The sequence below is a fragment of the Dermacentor andersoni genome, chromosome 5, assembly GCF_023375885.2.
Source record: "Dermacentor andersoni chromosome 5, qqDerAnde1_hic_scaffold, whole genome shotgun sequence".
In the NCBI taxonomy this organism is placed as follows: Eukaryota; Metazoa; Arthropoda; class Arachnida; order Ixodida; family Ixodidae; genus Dermacentor; species Dermacentor andersoni.
Window position 1 is genome coordinate 66130170 of NC_092818.1, and position 25149 is coordinate 66155318.

Here is a 25149-nt window from a genome sequence, read left to right on the forward strand (position 1 = left end):
TGTCATTCACCACGTTCCTCCCATTATCATCCCCCATTGTGACACTTTTTCTCCCCCTCTTCCCCTTCCCTTACGTAGAGTAGCAGGCCAGATGCTCCATTATCCGGCCGACCTCTCTACATTTTCCAATCATTAAAATACTTCTTCTTCTTCTCTTCCAGCATGGACAAAAAAAATATTTTTTTATAAACCAAAAATCTGTCCCTTGTTTTTTTTTTCATTAAAATAAATGTTCCGTGGCAAAAATAGAAGTTTTCCGCTTATTCTTTGTTTTTCACATTTATTTTTTACAGTGTAGGGTATCAAGACACTTAAAGACATAGAAACACCACAACAGTTGAATGAAACAAACTTGGCGATATCTACCACTGTTCCGTTTCAAACGTCAATTCCATATTGCAAGGCCACCTCTTCTTTAACGCGTTCATCAATGTCTTCACTGCTCTGTGCTCTGTGAGTAGGCGCTCGATGAATAGAATCAAATTATCCGCCACATAATCGTCAAGACAACAGCCAGCTGCCACAGATTTGGGAATAAGGACACAGATAGCTTCGCTTTAAAAGTAGTACCGTGTTGAACCGAGCTCATCAGCCATACTCCACTATATCATTTGGCCAACGAGAACAGTTCAAGCCCAGGCCCCTAGTGAGACATTACGCACGACAACGGCCAACAGTCAACACCCGCAAAGCGGGACCAAAGGCAATGTCAGGTTCACTGTAAAGGAAGAGAAAGATTTCTCGTATACCAATCTAGGTATTCTAATATCTCCTTTGTTTTCGTTTTTTTTTTACTTTGAGTTTCTCGTTTTCAAGTGAGAATTTTCTTGCGCTACCTCTTGCCGCCCGATTCTCGGCCCATCTCCGTTAGTGGGCACGAGCCGTGATAGATCATCATCATCATCATCATCATCATCATCTTCATCATCATCGAAATGTGTAAAGACGACGTACAGTATTTGATCTATTCTCTCTCAAAATTCAGTTGAGCCTTCGCATTTCCACGTTTTCCTCTAACCTCTCATTTATGCTTTAATACGACAAGTGTTAATTTCCAAGTAAGAATATTCACTAAAAAGAACACTCGAATAACCGCCGGCTGCATGGTCTTTTAAAGGGCACAGGAATCGTTGTTGGGCAACAAGGACAAGAACAAGGAACTGCGCTACGAACCAACCAGTCGGAGCCGACGCTGACCTCGATTCAAGGTCAGTGTTCTTGCGCTAGGTTCCACTCTCACTCCGCGTATATCGCGGCAGCAGACTCCCACGACGATTTGAAATTTTAGGATAGGCACCACAGAACACTGAAGGACGGTGAGGCGATGACGTCGTGCAAGCCGGTGGGCAGCTATAGCACTAGTAGCGGCCAAAAATGTGGCACTGGCGCGGATACCTTCCCAGAATCGTTCGGCTATTCGATTACCTTGACAATCATTCTCGATAGTTCCTGCACAATTGTTTGGCGGGAGCATCCTTATCTTGCATCCTTATCGTTTGCCACGGTCGCGGTGACCTTTCCTTAACCACCAGTTTTGTTTGGTTGTGCAATGATATCGCACCGCAATTGCCTGACAAGATTCAGACACTTTGCATGAACTGCATATGTTGCATTATACTTACCTACCGTGGGGGCGTAGCGACTTTGGCGTTGCGGTGCTAAATCCCAGGGCGCAGGGCCAAATACAAGCTGCGGCGGCCGCGCATTTCGATGGGGGCGAAATGCAAGAACGTCTGTGCACCGTGCATTGGACGCGCTTGAGGAACCTCGGGTGGTCAAATTTAATGCGAAGTCCTCCGCTACAGCGTGCCTACTAATCATATCGTAAAATCATATTGCTCAATCATATTGCTAATCATAATGGCACGTCAAACCCCAGAATTTATTTTTCTAACACGGCACGTGTCAAACGGATGTAGCTCATATGCCAACAGAGCATAGGAGAATGAGACATATAGGCAGGTACGCATGCGATTCGGAGATTATACAAATGATGTCTATTAGCCAGCATAAAGAGGATGGAACCGTACAGTCAGAAACGGCACAAAGTAAGGCGGTGGTTTGAAGTTGTTCATGTTGGCAACTGATGGAGACAGCTCACAAGGGTGATTAAAGATTGCGGAGAGAGGCCTGAATATTACCTTGAGTAAAATATGCAGATCCCACGCGCCGTGCGAATCGATGTAAGCGAAGCTTTCTGTGCTGTTTCATTTACGGTATTTGGCGGTGATGTTGACGGCATTCGACCGTCGTGATAAATGTTAACTTGCCTGCACCACTTGCTTTTGTCCACGTAGTACATCGAACACAGAAATACGTGTCACAGAGGGGCGTGTCAGCAGCAGCGCGACGCATTCCTTTGCTGAAGAGAGCCCAAATGAGCTATGCATTCTGGCAACGCATTTTCTTTCTCCCGTGCCCTGTTAGGTGAACTGCCACGAGCGCAGAGGAGTGATGTTAATTACCCGCTTCCCGACTGCGTCGGTACAGGATACGGTTGTATCCATTCCCTGCCCTCCTCATTCTCCCTATACCTCCTCCCTGGAGCTGTTGCGCGTGAGTACAGAGGCAAGCGCGGCAGCTCCTGCAATGCTTGTACGGTGGGTCACGCCCAATTACGGCGTCCAGAGGGCATTGTGGCGCCCCACAGGCCGTGCCAGAGGGCACTGTGGCCCCTTTCTATCGAAACGTCAACGACGCCGCCTGTCTCGTCTCCCGCATCCCTGCCGTGAGCTCTCAACCACCTCCCGACGCGGCGTGCAAGGCAGCAGCAGCGGCAATGAAAAAGTCGAAGAAAGAGGCAAAGAAAGATTCGCTTTAAAAGAAAGGTGATCACGATGATCAGACGGTTGGTGCGTTGCTCATGACGACAGATGCAGGAAGCCACCCGCAAGTACTGCATCTCGTATATTCTACCTGTACGTGATCAACGCTCAAAGGTGTTGTGTGCAGTGCGGAGCCGCCCGGTTCAATTTCCAGCGTCCTAACCCGCCTTACGAATATCAGAGTGAGGTCATCGCGTGCTTCTGCCGTCCGCTACGCCATTAGTAAGCAAGCCTTAGCGCTCTGCGTGCCATCGTGACGGTAGTCGTTCGCGCTGTAAATCTTGTTCCAACGCGTGAAATGCTCGCCAATAAGCGGTAAATAGTATGCCTGGTTTAGATCAAGTGAACAGCGATGGAGCGTGTTTTTGTGTGTGTGTGTGTGTTTTTATGCGCAGAAATCGTACATCAGCAGCGTGCCCAGAGCGTCAACAACCCAGAGAGATGGTGGGCCTCTACATCCGGGAGTACACGCGAACGACCAACGGCTGGCTCAACGTCGTCGAAGTCGTGAGTATGAAGCACTTCGTGGGAGTTGACCCGCGTCATTCCGTCAGAGTGGAAAGAAGAATGATGGGTGTAACGTTAAGGGATAAGAAAGGAGCAGATTGGGTGAGGGAACAAACGCGAGTTAATGACATCTTCGTTGAAATCAAGAAAAAGAAATGGGCATGGGCAGGACATGCAATGAGGAGGGAAGATAACCGATGATCATTGAGGGTTACGGACTGGATTAAAAGGGAAGGGAAGCGTAGCAGGGGGCGGCAGAAAGTTAGGTGGGCGGATGAGATTAAGAAGTTTGCAGGGACGACATGGCCACAATTAGTACATGACCGGGGTTGTTGGAGAAGTATGGGAGAGGCCTTTGCCCTGCAGTGGGCGTAACCAGGCTGATGATGATGATGATGATTCCGTCAGAGTGCGCTCACGTCGTCATGGATTCGTCGCTGCTGGCGCGGATCGAGCGAGCCCGTTGCGCTCTCATAAAGGGTGCCGGCACGGGGTCTGTTCAATTCGGCAGAAAGCTAAGGTGCGCGGATCAGACGTATTCGTGAAACACGTACGCGTAAGGGAGCAGGAAAAAAAAACGACGGCTCACTGCTACGAAGAGGAGGCTCACAAGGATGCGTCTATAGCTATTCGTCGGGACCCTCGAGATGCCACGTGAAGTCGAGAAATTCTCGCCAAGAGTTCTCCGCGCGGAGAATTTCCAGAGCAAAAAGACAGTATTTTCCAAAACACGCCATCCGAAGATTACCTAGCTACACGGGCTCAGTCATTCACGCTCTTGCCGTCCAGGTTGTCGGGGCTCTCCTGTGGCTCATGTTCGCAGCCCTGGGCGCGAGCACGTGGAGCGAGCAGCTGCTCTACAGCGCGGCCGTAACCTTCACGACGAACGGGAGCCTCTTCCTGCTCGGCTGCGTCCTCAGCATACCCACAGCTCTAATGCTACCCAAGCTGCTATACGTAAGCTGTGGCAATCTTTCACGTGTCTTCGCAGCTATCCAGGTCACGCGAAACTACGGTGCTGAGAGGAAGCTTTTGCTCGGGCCCAACTTCCACGCGGCCTATTCAAGTACATGTAGAACGCCGAAACGTTTTTCTGAGATAATCCCTGGACCGATCTTAAATAAATTGTTGCATTTGAGAGACAAAGTTAAGTTCTAGTGACTGTTGGAAGCGGAATTTCAATTTAGGCTCTGAAGTTTGTTAAGATTTTCAAAAATTCGAAACTTTGAAAAAGAAAACATAGGAGGACGAAGTTTACAAATTAATAGCTCTGAATCAAAAACAGATATAGTGGTTCTGTAAACGGCATCCATTAGACCACTGAAAGCGCGCAACTTTGATATGTCATTTGATATCTTACATGAATTTGTTACGTAGTGTACAAGGGTTCTGCAGAAGCTGTATTTCCACATTACAAAATCTTTTGAGATTCATGTGTAACATATTGAGTTTGTCCGCTTTAGATGTTCTATTAGATGCAATTCATCTAATTGCGATATAGCTTTTCATTGCCGAATTACACAGTTCTAAACTTGATAGTGTCATTTTCTGAAAATTTTCCATTTTTGCCACTTTTTAATAAAAATTGACGACCTAAGTCAAACATTTGAAACCAGCAGTTACTATATTTTAAGTTTTTCTTTTAAATGCATCACCCTCAACAAATTTGGTACAGTGGTTGCCGAGAAAAACGTATTCTTCTTTTACATGTATTTAGATAGCACCCGAGCTAAAGCTTCCTCTTAATTGAACAGCACGGCGCCATAGCTTGCCGCTGTATACGTCTGACCCACAAACGGGATAGTATATTTCCAGGCATATTATTTCGCCAATGATTTGTCCCGAGCAGGTTCAACATTGGCACGTGAAAACTACGACCTCGGTAGGGAAAACAACAGTGCGTTTTTTTTTTTTTTTCTGGTCCGTTAAAAAAGGTGAGGCGTCACGAAAGTTGCGGCACAATAAATTACAAAGTATTTGTGCTTCATTCACTCAACCGATAGACATTGAATATAGTGCAAAGAGGAGAGCGTGATATTTACGGTCTAGCTCCTACAAGATAAGCAATAGCGTACAAAAGAAAACAGTACAGCTTGTGCTCGTAAATATTGATCGTTTAGTAAAAAAAAAAAAAAAAAAAGATTCATGGCAAGAAGAAAAGTGAAATTGAACGAGGCTGGCCTGCAGCCACCCTAGAGGCTGTCAGCTTCCTCTCCCGACGCCCATCGGTCTGAGCAAGCGTTCAAACTGCATCAAAGTGAGAGCGTCCATGCACTACACGACATAAGCTTGCAGCTTTTTTTTTTTTTTTTTTTTTTAGTGCGTGCATTGCACCACAGTTTACCATATTAGTGACAACGATGCCACGTCTCTATCTATAGCACTTTCCTCATTCTACTCCCCCCCCCCTCACCCCCCCAAAAAATTTTTTTGTTCGTGGAACGACTCACAGGTCACGTGCGTATTGAGGGAGTGCAGAAAGGGAGAGGCGGGCATGCGAGGAGTCAAAGTTGTTAGCACTTGTGAACGCACAAGTACCGCGCAGCGGCGCTTCAAGACACTGCGAAGACCAAAATCACAACAAAAGCTAGAATACCACAGCACAGTGTGAGCATGGCGCGAATACAACGTACTCCTTTGGGTGAACAAACACGTAGGACAAAAAGAGAAAAGTTAGATGGGAGCTGGCGAAGCACCAAGCGACAAAGCTGCGGCAGGAAAACGAATACAGTGGTCGGAGTACGAAACTACGTGAAAAGAACGTCGTATAGAATGGGGAGGAACGCAATGCGTAGTACCTGACACGGGTGCGTGGAGATAATAATTTTATTCCTGCTTCTTTCTGCATGCTCTTTCGCTTGAGCAAACAACACACAAGTTCACAGGAAGATGCGGGCTTGAAGTGATGAGTCGAACAAGCAGCGTTCATCAGAGCAGCAACTGCCCCGACGAAAGACAAGTCCCCTTGTCGAAACGTTGGCTTCGGCGACGCTTCTTGTTCGATCACCTGCTCGTTGCTTCACTTGAACAACTCCAGTCTGACGTTACCCATCGTGGTTGCTTAGTGGTTATGGTGCTGGGCTGCTATGCACGAGGTAACGGGATCAAATCCCGGCCACGGCGGCCGCATTTAGATGAGGGCGTAGTACGAAAACACCCGTGTGCTTAGTTTTAGGCGCACGTTAAAGAACCTCAGCTGGTCCAAATTATTCCGGAGTCTCTCACTACAGCATGCCTCATAATCATATCGTGGTTATAGCACGTAAGACCCGATAATTTACTAATTTTTTAAGTGTGACGTTCAGTTGCAAATAATTCCACAATGTATTTATCTCTTCGAGAAAGGCTGATCGATTTCCGCATGACAAAATCTGGCATTGCGCCGAGAGTTGACCATAGTCTTTCGTGTCTCTTGTGTTGTGTGTCGGCCCCTTTTTCATCTCAGTTCACAATGCTTGCCCTTACAGAGCTACTTTTTTGTAATGACTATAACGGCAGGATATATATATATATATATATATATATATATATATATATATATATATATATATATATATATATATATATTCTGGCGCTGGAACGCTCTTGTCTTGAGATACCTGCGTATACAACGAATACATGTTTTTCCTCGGACGCTTCAGAAGGAACGTGTTTTTGTGTTAAAAGCATCGCTGTTTGCTGAAGCAACATTGACTTTGATTTAAAAGCTGCAAATTCTAACAGTTTGAAATTCGCATCTCTAAATGTTTCTATATACATTTAGATGACGGTGGTAAATTTTAAATTAGCCTAAATTAAAAGCTCCAATTTATTACGAGTGTACAATTACTGTGCGCAAGAGCTTCTCCAAATTTAGATAATAGTGCATTATAAAATCGCAATCAGTGGGTGATAACGTTTTTACTTCGCTCTTACATGTTAGAATGGCCTTAGAGATCGGCATTCTTTATGCGTGTGGGAAAGGTTTCAATTGAGAGGCTTAAATTTGGCATATGTGCTAGCGGTGACGTGTGCTTCGGATAATCATTTTTAATCCGCATGTTGCAAATATCATGCACTGTGCTAACTGGTACGAGTGAGTACTCGTATAGCTTCTGTGCAAAAAGTTGTTTTCAGATGTACACTATTAGCATTATTGCTTGCCCCGTGCGCAGTATGAACATTATGAAAACTGTGTATGAGATTTACAAAAAATATAATTAAAAATATTTGCTCATGCAACACCTAGCTTGTACGCACTGATTGTTCAACAACAGTTCAGTCATAATTTCATATGTATTTGGTCTATATAGCAATTCGCTCATTTTTCGCTGCATATTATCTTGCTTACAAAAATGTTCCACCTCAAACAAAATATCATTCTAATCATGCTTTCGCGTTTGCAAGTGCGTTAGTTTAATTTCTGTGCATTTTCACAGTGTGGAAATGTATTCCAATCCTCAAAATTGCATGTGGTAAGAACTTTGTGGAAAGTTTTTCTTTTTCTTAATCATCTTCATTTGCTATCCATGTTTCATGGGGTCTACTTGTTTCTTTTAGGGAGATAAATGCGAGGTATTCAACGTATACTTTTCTGAATAAAATTTATCAATTTATTTAGTACAAAATTGTGAGGCAAAACGAGGACACCGACGATAGACCCTACACCAGGAGGCACACACTTCTAATTTATCTCCAATATAAACGGGAGATTAAATGTGATTTAAGATATGAAAACTGCTACTCACACTATTCTGCGGACTTCAGAGAAGCACTGTATGGAGAGATGAAATATAAACCCCTGAACTGTTGATATAGTGTCTTGCAAATCCTACATTACGCTGTTGTTTCTTCGCGAATCGCTCTTTTCTGTTCAAACTTCTTAAACGTTTGACGAAATATTCAGGTGTTTGTAATGTTCAATGCATTACGCGTGGCTGAGCGAGTAGAACCTGATCCACCCAAATTGCTATTGTTGTCTGTTTTACTAATTATTGCATAAAATTTGTATTTCACGTTACCGGCTACTGAAGTCGCCACCTGGTCACGTCCAGATTTATGCTCATCTACAATGTGCATCACGTTAGTTCCACCATAAGTGTTGAGTTTCTTTTTTTTTCCACCCCGTGATGATAATGTCCTCACTCTTATAGATGAGCAGAGGGCGGAAATATACGCCAGCGTCTTACGGTAATTTATGACTTGCACGTCTGCCGTACGTCCGTACCCACGAATTTCGACATTGCCCCTACGCTCTTCTATCGAACTTCGCCGCATTGCGCAAGCTCAACTCAATGGGCAGCGTTTCTTAATATGGTGTTTCGTGTATCCCGATGTCTGTCACTACTATGTTGCCATAATGTATTAATTACTATATTGTTAAATTACTAATAGGTGATCCCCCTGACAGTTTTTGTGACCTCCTTCTGTACTAATGATGAATGATGAAAGCCCGCCCGATGAAAGCCCGCCCGATGAAAGCCCGCCCGTTTGTCAACAACTTTAAGTCAGATGCGGTGAGAGGGTACGCCCTTCTAATAATACGCGTATTTATGACACTTATTCGTAACTTTCCTGCTGCATAATAGCCCTGTTTTAATCCTGACCAAAACACTGCCATAACGCAGCAAAGGCTTACGACTCAGTCCCGTAGATACGCACCGTTAACAGAGACGTACCCTCTCCACGTACCTAACTGGAAAATTTGAAATTTGGGTGGCCTTCCGAAATATCTTATTTTTTAATTGTTAATGCTGCCCACTGAGTTACGCTAGTGCACTGCGGTGCAGTTCGAAGGACAGCCGAAAGGTACGAGTCCAAAATTCCTAGATATCTCCTTGCACGTTTCTCGTGCTTGAACGTTCCTTGCGCGTACCTTGCAGTATACGCGTGGATTTACTTATAAGCGTTTATTTATTTCAGTTCACCATCTACCATCTCGTTGCCGGTGCGTCCTACCTGTACGGGGGCATCGGCAGTGTACGCAATACTTCCTACACAGATGGCGTGAGTTGTGCTTTACTGTGTTGCCGTTAGGGGGTTCCAGCACTATCTGTTTGGACGCAAGTTCACGGTTGCGGCGGGCAATGCCAACGTCGCATGGATGTTTACAAAGCAACGCCTTAAGCACAAATTTGCACGCTGTAGTATTCGGCGACAATATTATAATCATGATGTTCGACACCGTGATGGAGTGCTAAACCAGATTTCAGACGCTCCGTCGCGAAACCCAGATGATTAATGCTTCCCGCAAAACCGAGAAGGCTGGATCATGTTATCCCAATAACAGGTGTTAAATGCCCAACGCGTCAACAGAGATTTGATGCCCGCAATGAACTACCTTACGGATACAGGGAGCAGTTCCACGTTTGTTTTACGTGAAGGTAGTCTACTGTCGACACTACATTAATATGCATGACGAAATCCACATTCTAGTTATTCGTGGCATGCGAGGGTTTAATAGCCACGTGCCCACTCACCTAAGATCGCGTGTTAGGTGACGCCATCGGGCAAAAAAGGATGTGCCACATCCGCCTCCATGGCTCTGAGTGGCGCTGGCTAACACTCCTAGTAAACGTAAATACCCAAGTTAGTGGATGGATTCAAGGCCGTCGCCGCAGCACAATTGGTACGGCAACGCATGCGTAATGCGGAGGTTATGGGTTCGGCTCCCACGGGCGACAAGTTATCGTTTCGTCCACTTTCATTTCCCTTCATTATTGTCTACATTTAAATTTCAACTTCAGCCGATTTCCCCGATGCTTTCCTTGGCTTCATAGTCTGTTGGCTTTATGTGGTCATGATTAACAATATCAAGCTCCTCGGTTCCCCTCCTTCTCTCGTTCACACGCACGCGCGCACACACACACACACACACACACACACACAGATGTACATATACATATATATATATATATATATAAACGACAAGAAAGGGGGTTAACCGAGGGGCCCGATATTTATTAGTCATATCATAAGAAGCCAATATATATATATATATATAACATTACCTTACCAGCAGGCTTACACTTTTTCTGCTTACTCTATTTGGACATAGCTGCAACTTTCTGGGCAATTACATTTTGAGTTCAATGACATTGATACCCCCAAATGACGGATCCTTACGAGGCAGATTTGAATACATATGTTTGGGTTTGCCGCGACAGATTATGAGTGTGTGTGTTCATTCCCTTTGCGATATATTTCATTCCCACTTTAGTCCCGCAGGAGCGTCCAGTTATTTCTATAATCATTTCCTTTCTGTTCTTTCTTTCTTTCTTTTTTCTTCTCGTTCTCCAGATCACGGCCATCGTCTGTGGATGCTTCCACATTGCTCACTTCGCGTACACCATGTACGCGAAGTGAGTGCTACCAGCGCCCGTCTATACCATCAGCCAAGCGAAATTCAAGGGTGCACGTCTGAAACCGCGACCCAGATTTTTCGTGCCTTCGCGAAAATGAATAAAGCACGACAATGACGTCCCTTTCAAACATAGCCGAAAGCCAATGTTACGAAGTAACAACATACTGTACGCGATACGGAAAGTAAATAACGACTTCATTCGTTTTCGAGTCAAACGCCGGCGAACCTTCCCATGCAATTCTGATTTCTTCGTATACACTTAGCGTGTAAACAATGAAACGTTTCGGCTAAAAGATTTGCAAAAGCTCCCGAAAGCAGGGATCACCAATCACCTATTAAAAATGATGTAGCATAATGTTGCATTGGATGCACATTGTTGAGGGCGAAGGAAGCGAAACAAATACAGAGTGCTTAGAAACAAAAGTGGCTTCTATAATGAGATGCTCATACCTTGTTTTTGTGTTTACGGGTCAAAATGCGCATTTAAGTTTAGGCTGTAGTGGATGGATGGGTGGAAACAACTTTATTTTGAATCCGGCAAATTTGACGACCCGGGCTCAGGTCTCCCATGAGGGGACTTCGAGGCCTTGCCTCGTCGCCGCCTCTCGGGCTTGTGCCAGATGTTTTATTGAACGTGTGGATTGTCATGTCTTCAGAATAGCAAACAGGTCTACCAGGGAAAGGAACGGTATAGAGCAGCCCACAATTCCCGATGAAATGCTGATCTCCTTTCTTCAAGACACCCATGCCCATTGTTTAGGGCGAAGGAAGCGTAACAAATACATTCAGAGTATTTCGGAACAACATACCTATAGCTACCTACCTGCCACAAAGCGCCAAGAATGAGACTTCACAGTGAGGCTTCACATTAAAAAAAATTATCCGGTAGTGGGCGGAGTCTCATATGCAGACAATTTCGCCTGAATACATATTCGCACATGCGGAAACTTTGCTGTGGCGGCGCCAGATGGCGTAGTGTGTCTGGAGGGAAACAATAAATAATATTCCACGCACCACATCAGGTTCATTAAAAACGCGACACTACACAGTGCATTTGTGGAGGAGTCTGTCAATGCTTCAGGTTTCTGTGCTTGTGAAATTCTTGTGCTGGGGGTTCGATTCCGCTCAGCGTCGGAGAAATTTAAGGGATCTTTTTCGTCATCATAGAGTGCCACATTCCCACCACCACATACCTCGTTGCACAAGTTGGGGTCAAATACTTTTATTAAAGAGCAGCACCACACGCTTACTGGTAGAGGGCATAGCCCCCGCCAGTAGGAGGCGCACCGCCTCCCCCCCCCCCTGCGCGCGCACACATACACACACACGCGCACGCACACACACGAATGTAGCGTGACGAATTGAGAATAAAGGAGTGCTGTCAACACGCCGGCTGACACGCAGGCGTTGACACGATTGACAGACGGCCGGGTCCCTGGCCTTCCCACGAAACACGCAAGCAGCTATTTGATGTCTAAAAGATGTCTTGAATGGCTAATTCAAAAGCCTAGTAGCTGTCTTGATCAAGACATTTTGTAGCCATGGACGTCTAGAAGTACTTCAGTAAGCCCTGCTAACGTTACGCTAAAAGTTGGCTAATGGACAGCTTGACAAGAACAACTGAAGACATTTATTAGACATTCCCTCAAATTTTTGTGGCAGCTGTTACAGTAACACGACGTTTTCCCACAGTTACAATTTATTTTAAACGAGGCATGGACATCAGAAAAAAAAAGTTTATGTTGTCGGATAGAGTGATGCTCAGGTACTTTTTCCAGATGTGAATCATGGGAATAGTGTAGTAAGACCTCATTGGTCAATTAGTGCTTTTTAATTAGACCAATCAATTGAATGCCGCCTGTCAGAATTATTTTGCAAATGAAACAAGATCTGTATTGTATGATGATATCGTTCCAATGTTCACCCATTGACCTAAACAAGAACATCTCTGCATGAAACACGTCATTATTGACAAAACTTCGCCCTGCTGGGTTCCACCAAATTGAAATAGCCTCTAGCAAAGAAAAATTGTCAGTGATGCTGCAGTTCAGGCAAAAATTACATCCTGGTTTCAGCTACAGGGGGCACAATAGCATTACACCAGTATACGAAACAGAACACTGTGCTGCAATGAGTTAAGAAATAAAGGATAGTACACATCTGGAAAAACACTCTGCGAACCACTCTAACTAGCAATATAAATATATTTTTTCTGATGTCCATGCTTCATTTAAAAGTAAATTGTAACTTACTTTGTGGGTGCCTCTTGTAAGTAACGCCACATGCTTGCACAGCATCACGCAGAAATAATGGCCAGTTCTTCGGCATATCATCCATTAGTGAATTCCTTGTACGTTGCATGTTACCAGAACTGAAAGATAAATCATAATATGCTGTTATTTTTTTTCATAAACTGTACGATGAGCTTTTCATGCATAAAAGATGAGTGCAAGCGAAAATGCAGCAAGACATCAACTTCACACCATGTCACATACTCATACTTTATTACCTAATAAATTAGAAAAGACGCTGAAAGTGTAATCAACAAGAGTGACAAAAAGCAGGAAAGGTGATTATGGATAAATCTTGAAGATGATTGCCGCCGCTGCCAGAGTAGGCCAGCCTTCGTAGGAGAGCACTTGCTGCCCACAAAAGCTTGCTGTCACAGGCCACGCGTGACGGTTCTTGTAGACATAGGCAAGCAATACCTGCACAGAAGAGGAAAAAGAAGGCGAGGGAGGAAATGGGAATATTGAAATCGGAACTTCAATTAGTAATATGTGCTAAGTAAGAAGTTTGCTCACATTAAAAATAAATTTAAGCACTTTCTCTTAAATTATGGGTATCTTAAGGTAAAAACGTTAAAGGTTAAGGTTAAAATGACTAGTATATTTCCTATCATAAGAAGCCAACCAACACTGACACTAAGGACAACATAGGGGAAATTACTTGTGCTTAATAAATGAAATAAAGAAACAATAAATTAATGGAAATTAAAGTGGATGAAAGAACACCTTGCAGCAGGTGGTAACCGAACCCACAACCTTCGCATTTCGCGTGCTATGCTCTACCAATTGAGCTACAGCGGCTTCGTTTTCCCATCCACTTTCTTGAGTATTTATGTGTTCTAGTAGAACCCTGGGAGTGTTAGCCAGCGCCACAACTCAGAGACCTTGTTCCTGCCATATAGTCATTAAGTTGCATAGCAGAGTCAGCCTTTAAATTATTATATGGTGTTTTGTGGCTAAAAAGCCACTTATCAACCTGTGAAACAAGTCTGAGAAGCTTCCTGCAAAATATAATCAGTTTAAGACAGTAATTCACTCTGCAGGTAAATGATGTACTAACTTAATTAAAAAGTTAAATAGCATTTTATATTGTTAAACTAAAAGCAAGTTTGACATTTTGCACTGCCTAGCTGTTGCCTTCTTTTCAAACTTGAACATGACACAGTACAGAGTAAGCAGGTAGCATGCAAAGGAGGACTGGTGATAAAATAGTGTTCCAAAGCAACACTCCTAGCTGGATCAATCACTTTTGTTGATATATTTTCATGTGACCCCAATTGGTTTAGGGCAATACCTCACACAAATGATGCAACACCTTGGATGATGCGTCACACAAAATTGAAAGTATCTCATGATGTGATCAAACGATAACATTGCCCACTGTCTTGGAAGTGTTAACATGCTGTTTGCGCAAGAAAGTGCAAAGTGATTCATATAGGTAGCAAATTCATCAGTGCATCTATAGCCTCAGGTAATTCTGAGAATCTATGTTGACTCGCAGTTGAGAAGCCACTGCACACAGAAAGGTGTATTCAAGTAATGGTCCATGCTGAATAATTTCCCACCTAGTGAAAAGGCAAATGTGGCAGGCTAATGGGCTAGGGCAAATAGATTGCTAAATTTTGATAACACCTCCAATGATATTATTGAAATAGGTGATAAAAAACAGCACAGGTAAAATTGCAGTTATGACAAAATTTTAAAAGCACCTCTGCAAACTGCTGGAACCCTGAGCATCATGCCTGTTCTACACGCACATATGTTGCAGCGCAATCTACATCTCAGACGCAGGCGCCTCCACACATCACTTTGTGATCTCCTCACAATAAGGTTAAAAAACAGTCTGGCACAAGCTACCTGATGTGATTCATTTTGCAAGCGCCAGCCAAGTGCTGATGGTGGTAGAGCGAAATTGAAGTTTGTCTTTGTATGGAAGCCTCGGCCCATGTTTTATCAATTCTAGCAGCAAAGCACACCTTTTACAGCACACATAAATCTTAAATTACACTGCTTGCTGATGCTGTACAGTAAATTCCTGTAAAGAAACTAAATCACACAGAAAACATTTAGAATACCAAACTATTCAAATACTGGCTTGAATACATTTGTGCATTAGGGAAGCAAGGTGTAATGTACACTGTTGTAGCAAATTTTTACTCATGTATGACACAGCAGAGTTAATTTTTGAGTTCTTACATAGCAATGACTACCTACAGGTACATTTTGTAAGGCTTAGGGAAACTAATTATTAGTAGAACTGTGTATGTACACTGGCACTGAGAAATTGGTTATAATAGTGGCAGCTTATAATGGACCAGCGCAAAAAAAAATGCCCGTTTGTGAGACACCAACTAGCTATTTTACCACGAAGCACTCCCTGGCCTTAACCCATATAAAAAGCACTGGGAGGACCAGAGAGGGTACAGTACATTGGCTTACACTGATCATGATGTAGAAATTGGTTATAATAGTGGCAGCTTATAATGGACCAGCGCAAAAAAAAAATGCCCGTTTGTGAGACACCAACTAGCTATTTTACCACGAAGCACTCCCTGGCCTTAACCCATACAAAAAGCACTGGGAGGACCAGAGAGGGTACAGTACATTGGCTTACACTGATCATGATGTCCCGTCATCCAGCTAGCGCCAAGGTACAAGAAGGATGTCCAGCTGTCTATAGAGTGAAAGGAACAAAATAAGATAGCATCAAGTCAGTTGAAAGGCAGATTTGCAACTACAACTAAGGTGACCCAGTCACAGTCATTCAATAATAAGTGCCAAGCTGTCGTGTTTTCACTCCCAGATGAAGCACCTACTAGGTTAAAGGTTTTGCTGCTTATTTAGAACAAAACACAAGTGAAATTTGTACATCAGCAGACGATTTAATTTGGAATTGTATAGATGAAGTAAACATAGCAGTTATATTTTTTGTTTTGCTATAAAGTGGGAACGCTACAAACTGCATAGTCACTGACACACACGCGCGCACACGCAAGAACAAAAGGACACAAAATAGGGCGAGTTCAGCCTGGTTCAGCATTACAGCCAGCGCGTCGTCTTCGATTGCACTCCTTTCGGTTGGTTCGTGCTACGTCAACCACAAAGACTAACAAGCAGGGCAAAGTTCTGACTGTTGTTGCGGAAGTCGTGGAGCGCGGTAGTGCTGAACGGCTGAACACAAGCAGAACCCTCGTATAAAAGTAATGACGAAAACTCGCAGGGCAGAAGAGCCCATATATCAAGAACTGTCGCGGGTAACACCTAAAAATATTCACATTGTTGACGAAAAACGAAGTGCAATGTATTTCACTTACCGGAAAAAGTGTTATCCGAACGTGCGACGTACAAAGACGCACCGAGACACGAAGGCGGCGAACGCAGATCCCGCCATTGTGGTAGTAAGCCCAGTAAGCCGTCGGCGAAAACACGCAATACAGCCGATGTCACGAAGCACTGATGCAAAACACACGGCAAACAGCATCAGCACAGCTAAATGACTCCAATTAATATCCAGTATAAATGTACAGAACGGCTTAGAATGACGCACAACTGGCATAACGAACCCACGGCCAGCCCACGACCGAGACATTGCGGGCGGCAGTGGCCGTTTTTTCAAACTTCCTGCCTCCCAGTGTTTCCAGCACAGAATGAGATGTCCGACAAATTTGGATTGTGTCGCCGAAGTGATCGCAGCGCGGTGGCTCTGTGACACCGCTGTGCAACGCCGGCGTTTCGCTCCTGCTGCTGTCAGTATGGGGCTCTTGCATTGCCCAGGGGGCGCTGCGAAAAAGGTGCTAAAAAGCGCCCTCTGTTCTAAAATGGGTCGTACCAAGCTCGGTCGTCTGCTTCGGAAAGCACGTTTACAATATGGACCCGCCACTTTCGGTTGTGTTTTATCACGGCCTGCAGCGAATATCGGGCGCCGAAGATTTTTTCAGGGGTGGCACGCTGCGTAAAGGCAAGAAATGATGCAGTGCCGAACACGTGTATGCCGTTCAAGAATTAAGCGGCGAAGTTTTAGCGCGGTGTCGAGCGCAAGTGAAGCGAGTCGCGTACGAAGTGGAACTTCAGGTAAGGTTTGCACGCTGCTAGATTCAGGCGCACAAACGCGAGGAAATGCTTGCTATAAATGAATCCACAGTAGCGATAAGCAGACATCATGTGTACGGAACTTCTCGAGCACACGACGGTACGCGCCGCGACGGCAGCGGTCTTTCACCATGCCGCGATGTACGAACTGCTCGAGCGCACGATCGTACGCACCGCGACGGCAGCGGTCTTTCGACACGCCGCGAAACGGCGGGTCTCCTGCAATCTTTGTTGACTGCATGCCGCTAAACAAGTAGTTTTAGTAACTCGTGCAATGCATGTGAGCTCGCACGTACGTGCGAATCGCGCTGCAGCGCGAGCTCGTGCGCTGCTCGCTTGATGTAGCTTTTAATGACAACGCTAGAACATCGATCTGCTGTAATCAATACTATCTTGCTGCGCTGCCTCAACATGCTGGCTTGAGGTCAAGTATGAGCACATTTAACTCTCTAACCTGTGCTACTCGTAGTGGGGTAGTGAATTGTCACCGAATCAGCCCGGCCATTTGTGGTCATTTGCGCACACCTGGGCACTTCACCACTTCGCACCGGTCGAATTGTTAATTGTCGCTGTGGCCGGGTTTCGAATCGTGAATCACCAGCCATGCCTGCTGCTATGTCGGTCTGCCGTCGGGACTGTAGGGGCAAAAGACCGAATTTTAGAACGCAGATCTATAATCAAGCAAGCTTCAAGACAGGTGAAGCAGTCAGCATGGCGCAAAGTTTCGCTTACCCAGCGCGACGAACTGCAGTTAATTATCCAGCGCGCCCGACGCTCCGCTTCGTGAAGCCTTGAAGGGAAACGATAGAATCGGATGTTGGGATTCAGGCCTTCTTGTTCATGGCAGCCCACGACGCTGCAGTATCGACGGTAACGCTTTTTCGATGCTGAGCTAGGTCCCTCCGGATCGGCATCGCCGATTCCTTCTGCTTCCAGCATTACGTCCCACGGCCCACGGAGAGTCCGTTTTCGTTAAACTATAGGCTGCGACCAGCTCGCAGCGTGGTCGACGTGGTCTGTGAGAAGTGACGAGCCTTTTCTCACTCGCAACAGGGCAGAAAAAAGTGCGAATCGACGCAAAACTCGGCCTAGAAACGTGCTTCGCCACAGCCAGAGCTCAATACGACCCAAGCTGGTACGACCCAGATGTCGTTTCCCGCGCCGCCACCAGGCGCCGCTACTATACCTCAACCTCCAGCGCAAGACGCCCATACCTACAGTGCCACTGTAGTATACCTGCTGCGCGAGCATAGAATGGCTTCCAGGCGTCGTGTGCGCGCCCCGTATGGAAAACAATAACACGCCCTTGATTGTTGAAGTTCTGGTGTGAAATTATTTAATATCAAAGCCAATTAACTTATGTTGCTTCCAACGAGTTCGATTTGTCTGTGGCGTCTTTTATTCGCTAACGCCGACGGCCAACGGTAACCGCACTTTTAACACGCCGTTTGGCATTTTATGCACTTTTAGACAAAAAGATCTAGAAAAGTTCTTGAGTTAGACATTCTGAATGCGTTTACCAAAACAGACTCTAGTGACACCAGTAGTGGGTTTTGTCGCAGATAGAATATATACTAGCATATTCCAAGTGCTGAGGTTATGTTTAGAAGAAATTCTATTTTCAGTCTTATCATAGACCAAGACGTCTATAGCCGTTTGTAGCCGTTTCAAGAAGTTTTTAAGAGGTTCTGTGTTTCGTGGGTTGTGCACAGCACTTCTTTATTCTCAATTCGACACGCTAACACACCTTCGCTCATGGAGGAAGGAAACTGAGGAGAGGCCCTACCCCCTCCGCGCGCTAGGAGAAAAGTGTGGAGGAAATGACGTAGTAGGTTCTCCTTTGTTTTGCTGCTTTTTTTATTTCTTTGCTGTAGTGGCCCCGCATTTCGGGCCACAATGGCGGCTTTGTTATTGTTCTGTGCCACATGTTCTGTGCGCTCACACGTGTTGCTCCGTAGGTTTCGTACCGTGGCAAAGGCGCCGTGCGGGCAGGTTTGCGTTGGTCTCCGTGATTTGTTGCGCTGCGTTATCTGGACCGTGCTCTACCGCATGTTGCTGTGGCCAGGTGGGACAGGAGGAACTAAAGTTCGTGAAATGAACGCGCATGCAACGCTGTACGCAATGTACTGCGCCACGGCAATGGCTACGGACGAAGGAATATCCGCGGGAAATGTTGCCCTCTTTCGCGGAATCATGCTAACGTGCTAACGATTGCTTAGTATTGCTGCGGAGCGCGCGGGTGCGGGCAGCACGGTTGCGCGCAGCGCGGCGTGGTTTCGCGAGAAATGTAAGCAAGAGAGGAGAGCTGGCCCGATAAGCGGAGCAACGCCATGAGCAACGCCAACTTCCGGCTTCACTTTAGCTTCACAAAGAGTGACGTCAGGGCCTCTCCTTAGTTTCCTTCCTCCGTGCCTTCGCTCGTTGCCGCACCCACCCGCCTTACGCACTCTCCCCTTTAGAAGAACCTCACCTATATATACTGTGGCGAGGAAAATGTTGCCTTGAAGAAGACAAGTCCACTTGTCGAAACATTGGCTCCTGCTTTGACTTTCCGTGTTCTCGTTTTGCTCATCGTCTTGAATTTCCCCCACCCCATCTTCCGTCTTTCCCGTGTTTTCCGTATACCCATCTATATGCTTCTGTCGTCATGGTACGTACGTTAATGCGAAGAATTTTTTTGCCTGCCTTAGGCACATTGAGTCTATTCTCTAACACAGACGTGATGCTGTAGTGGTTGTTTTACCTAAATCACGTTTAACTGGAGTTCATCACTATATGCATAATGCATGACATGAGTTCAAAGCGCCATGTATTTCCCATTCTCAGTGTCCTGTGTCGGTAGCGCTGCGTTCAAACATGAAGGCAAAATCTACTCTTAAGCTGTCACGATGCCATCGTGGTCTTACTTTAACCGTATCATATCAGGATGTGTATGACGTGCATTCATGACAAAACATGTATATTATGAATGAATGACAGGACATGCCTTTCATGACATGCATAAACGATGATATGAATACATTACATGGTTTTTTTATCACATTATTTATGTGACGTCATTCATATCAGTCGTGGATTGCTAGCTTGGGCTACTGGGTATGTGCTCGTGCATGTAATGAAATCGCATTCATCACGGCATGCTGCAAGTCCCTTTGGTCATGACATGACATGGTACGTCATTTGTTTTATGCATGCATTTCAGGACGTGTCTTTCATGCCATGTTTTATGTAGGTCCTGACATGTCATTCATGTTAAGTATGCCATGTCATGAGTGGAGGAAACGGTATGCAGCACGACTATGCTCCCTTTAGGAGCATATACAGGGACACTTAAGAGAAATGCGTCAGAGAGAAGAATCGCTGCACGCATGCCTGATACAAGGCACGTATCGGCGGTGGCAATACGGTGTGTCGCTACATTGGTTTACTGCTAATCGCATTAGCGTCAACATTCATATAGTGAGATGGGTTCTGCTGGAATTTTCTTTTTGCACCTTTGTGGCCGTGAGCACAGCCAACTTTTTTGATGGAGCGGCACGCCGTACGTGACATCAGGACAGACTGAAGGCTGCTTTCCTTCCTTTTTTGTCATAATTATATAATGACATATATGTAAGTTGTGCTAAACAGTAGTTGGGGCGAGGAGTTACGGAGTCGCCATCTATCGGAAGCGCCTCCCTTGCGTAGTACGAGGGATCACGCGGCGCACAGGTTTGGCTCACAGTGCTCCATAAGAAGACCACGCGGCAGCCCACCTGGACATTTATGCAAGTACTCTTAAAAGAGGGAAGTTTTTTACTGTCGAAATAATAATTTTGGGCAAACTTAAATCACAGAATCGTTTACAGACGATATCTCTTTACCGAATACGAACAGTGAACGTCACTGCGCGCGGTCGCGGCAACGGAGTCTCCCGAACCGACCTCTTGCGTGAAAGGTAGGCAAACGCTGAGACCAAACTATGTGAAATATGTTCTTATAGTCGGTTGCCTGTATAATCAAATGGAGCATAACAGAATGAAGCCTCATTGCAGCGATGGCACGGGTTCGCAGCGACCGACTGCGCGTCTGCATGCGTGTTCGCGCACAATGTTTCGTTTTCGCTGCGTGCGCGTTTTCGCACCGTGCCGCAAGTTTTAGGCCGCAGAATACAAGCATCTGACAGTACACAAGCAGCCATTGTTACATGGACACTATCAGATCTGTTCCAAAATAATTTTGTTATAGAGACTTCAACGCCTACGGCGACTGTGATGTGCCGTCGCGGCGGTTCAATTTTTTTTTTCTTGGAAGTTCTTGGACGTTTCAATATTACTTCTCAAGTTGCGTTGCACTACAGTATGTTTGTCGGTCTTTTCAGCGTGCGATTTCCCGCTGCTTCGTTTTCGTAATCCAGTGCAGTAATTCATAACACAAACATATGACCATATGCCATGCCGTTTTTTAATGTGCTTCTTGCCGCTCTGGGCTTGCCGCTCTGAGCCAGACTGGGCATTGTATCAATGACCACCTGCGAGAGCGAGCTCTATCAATCAAGAATGCGACTGGCTCGCATTTGCCGTATCACTGCAGAGTGTGCACTTGTAAACCTTTGCTTGAAAGCACATGCATATTACGAAAAAGTAAGGATACGGTTTCATGGGAACTAGCAGAGGCGATGTATATCAAAGTTTGGTGACCAATGTATTAGCGTTCCGTCATTGTGTCTTCCCGAGAATGAGTTTAGGTTCCTGGTTGATAGGATATGATTAGGTTTGGTTTGTATCTCGTGTGATCTCACCCGTGTATGCTCTTGTTTGCATGCCTGAGGGTATATAAGTGAAGCATCGGGGGGGGGGGGGGACAAAAACCAGTTGCGAGGGTGCGTCTGTCCGTGTTCCTTATTATGTTGTTCGCGTCCTACTTTTTGCGCCTAAACCATTTCTAAAAGCTATGTACCAACTAGCCCGGCAGCAGATGTTAATTAACCTGCCAAACAAAGAGCTAATGTTGCTGTAACCAAGCATAAAACACTTTAAACATTTAGAAAAACAATGTGTTCATGATTACACAGTTGCCAAAAAGTTATACCAGCAGCAAAGTAGAATACACTTCGTTACTGCTATATTAGTTTTCTGTTTGGTTGAGCTCTGTGCCACCAGGTGGCTGCACCGTGCAGGCCATTCACATTCTGTAAAACACCCAGGCCCAGTCCATTTGCGTTTACCCGAATACCGAACACACGAAACACTATTGTGGTAGTAATCATTCGGCGTCAAGTGATGGCCGCAAACGTGTAGATGCTGGTGCCGATTGGATATCGACAACCAGTGCTGCAGCCACTCCGCTTGCACGTTTGCTTAAAGAGGGGCACAATGTTGCAGCTTGACTTGTCGCCGATCACCACGTTTGCAGCCCATGAACCATCGTGGTCGCGAAAAGCCATATGGAGACCAACACAGACCATGCAGCTCGCATCAACAGGGAGCATGTTGCAACACAAGCAGATGACAATTGCTGTGTGCTGGAAGTGCTTGAGTGTAGTGATAAAATGTCCTTGCTGCTTCTCTTTCTATTATCTTATTTTTTTTATAGACACAAATGAACTAACATTCCAACTACTAGGGCCAATCAGAGAGTCGTTGCCCCTATTTTTTTTAGCCAAGTTACGGCTGTAAATGCAAAGTCAACATATTCATTCCCAGCGGTGGACCTTTCATGGATCGGCCTGGCTTTAGCTGCCATTAGCTCTGCTGTCAGTTGTTGAAGATGGTGGTTGTGCTTCACATGTCCATAGCATATAAACAACAAAGTGGGATTAATATTCTAGGGAGTAAGGGAAGAACCCCCATCGAAATCCACAGGGAAATGCAGCACACGTATGGGGAATGGTGTCTCGTCTTGAAAAGTGTGAGGTGGCGGTGTTTCGAGTTCGCAAAAGGCCGTGAAGACTTCCATGACAATGAGCGTTCAGGGAGGCCACCTGTGTCGCTGCCTGATGACATTTGTGATGGGACAAATGTCCGACCCCAGTGTGGGCACTATGTGGAAAAATAGTGTAAGGTATGTAGAATAGTATGTATATTTGTAATTACCTGTAGGTACCTTACTTTGGCTAATAAAATATAGGGGCAAAGACTTTCTGATTCGCCCTCGCATTACAAACAACATTAGTTCTCCATAAAGTTGAAAAATCATTGATGATGTGCCCTGGACAGCCAATCAGATAGCTCGCTGTAGTGGCATCATATGGTTACCTTGCGTCACTTGATCAGGGGTGGCTGAAAACTTAAGAGATTGGTGTGCTGCGATCGGTAGCGAAGTACACTTTTAAAACCTTATGGTAAATTACATGCTTTCCGTGGTATCATAAGAAGCCAACAAACACTGACACCAAAGACAACATAGGGGAAATTACTTGTGGTTAATAAATAAAATAAAGAAAGGATAAATTAATGGAAATTAAAGTGGATAAAAAAACAACTTGCCGTAGGTGGGAACCAAACCCACAACCTTCGCATTTCGCGTGCGATGCTCTACCAATTGAGCTACCGCAGCGCCGTTTCCCCATCCACTTTCTTGGGTATATATGTGTCCTAGTAGAACCCTGGGAGTGTTAGCCAGCGCCACCACTCCCAGATCTTGGCGGCGGACGTGGAGCATCCTTTTTACCACAGGCGTCACGAGAACGTCTTTTTGGGTGAAGGCAACTGGTCAATAAACCCACACATGCTACCTGAAGGCATCAATGTTGCCGGATTCGAGACCCTCATTCTAATAACGAGGGTCGCGAATCCGGCCAGTTGCCTTCACCCAAAAAGATCACGTTCTCGTGACGCCTGCGGCGAAAAGGACGTTCCATGTCCGCCGCCAAGGTCTGTGAGTGGTGGCGCTGGCTAACACTCCCAGGGTTCTACGAGGACTCGTATATACCCAAGAAAGTGTATGGGGAAACGGCGCCGCGGTAGCTCAATTGGTAGAGCATCACACGCGAAATGCGAATGTTGTGCGTTTGGTTCCCACCTGCGGCAAGTTGTTTCTTCAACCACTTTAATTTCCATTAATTTATCATTTTTTATTTTATTTATTAACCACAAGTAATTTCCCCTACGTTGTCCTTGGTGTCAGTGTTTGTTGGCTTCTTATGATATGACTAATAAAAATCGGGCCCCTCGGTTAACCCCCTTTCTTCTCGTTTATTCCATAAAGAGGGTCTCGAATCAAGCAACACTGATGCCTTCAGGTAGCATGTGTGGGTTTATTGACCAGTTGCCTTCACCCGAAAAGATCACGTTTTCGGGATGCCTGTGGCAAAAAGGACGTTCCACATCTGCCGCCAAGGTCTGTGAGTGGTGGCGCTGGCTAACACTCCCAGGGTTCTATGAGGACACATATATACCCAAGAAAGTGGATGGGGAAACGGTGCCGCGGTAGCTCAATTGGTAGAGCATCGCACGCGAAATGCGAAGGTTGTGGGTTCGGTTCCCACCTGTGGCAAGTTGTATTTTCATCCACCTTAATTTCCATTAATTTATCGTTTTTTTATTTCATTTATTAACCACAAGTGATTTCCCCTATGTTGTCCTTGGTTTCAGTGTTTGTTGGCTTGTTATGATATCATTAATAAAAACCGGGCCCCTCTGTCAACCCTTTATTCTCGTTTATGCTTTCTGTGGAGCACTTAGAAGTGTCAATTAATAATTGGGAGGACCTACCTTAATGGCTCAATATGTTTGCACAACATCATCAAAATCGTTTCAGGGTCCCTTTATCCCTTTAAGGACATTATTTGCACATGCAACGAGGTGGCATTACAGCAAAACATATTTTGACGCTCGCACTGTTTTCTTTCCACACGAAGCGAGTGTTCGTGGGACTAAGTGGGACTATCATGATTGGGCTCAACTGTACCTGGCTCGTTAATACTCCTAGTTTCGAGATAATGGTCTAATGGTGGAGCATTCTCTTCCATGCCACCATCACACCAGTGCTATCTGTCCATCCAACATTATAGTTGGTTCGTAAAACATTCATGACAACTTATTCAATTCATTCATGACAATTTATTCGTAGCAGTTATTCAATTACTAGGGGTGTGCAAATAGTAGTCTTTGAGACA

General features: G+C 45.2%; 1 protein-coding gene and 1 long non-coding RNA gene across 3 annotated transcripts; one reads left to right on the forward strand and one right to left on the reverse strand.

The window, feature by feature from the left end:
* The first annotated feature begins 246 nt into the window (after positions 1-246).
* LOC129384758 (uncharacterized) lies at positions 247-10805 on the forward strand. 2 transcript variants are annotated; one of them, XM_072288082.1, is made up of 5 exons: positions 247-1208; positions 3221-3332; positions 4122-4289; positions 9234-9317; positions 10611-10805. In XM_072288082.1, exons 2-5 carry the CDS (start codon positions 3267-3269, stop codon positions 10674-10676), a joined length of 384 nt encoding a protein of 127 aa, XP_072144183.1. In that variant the 5' UTR covers positions 247-1208; positions 3221-3266; the 3' UTR covers positions 10677-10805. The 2 variants fall into 2 exon arrangements, with proteins under 2 accessions (XP_072144183.1, XP_072144182.1); XM_072288081.1 differs by lacking the exon at positions 247-1208 and adding an exon at positions 2975-3140.
* Positions 10806-12467: 1662 nt separating this feature from the next.
* Positions 12468-16706, reverse strand: LOC140218349 (uncharacterized). The gene is made up of 3 exons (XR_011894623.1): positions 16277-16706; positions 15577-15636; positions 12468-13382 (listed from the first exon to the last, which is right to left on the reverse strand). It is a non-coding gene; the product is annotated as an uncharacterized lncRNA (long non-coding RNA).
* Positions 16707-25149: the final 8443 nt, after the last annotated feature.

What these genes read in the sequence shown, in the direction of transcription:
- LOC129384758 (XM_072288081.1), top strand. An exon ending in TGCTACCCAAGCTGCTATAC is followed by an intron (nt 4,290 to 9,233) that starts GTAAGCTGTGGC and finishes TATTTATTTCAG; the next exon opens with TTCACCATCTACCATCTCGT. An exon ending in ATACTTCCTACACAGATGGC is followed by an intron (nt 9,318 to 10,610) that starts GTGAGTTGTGCT and finishes CTCGTTCTCCAG; the next exon opens with ATCACGGCCATCGTCTGTGG.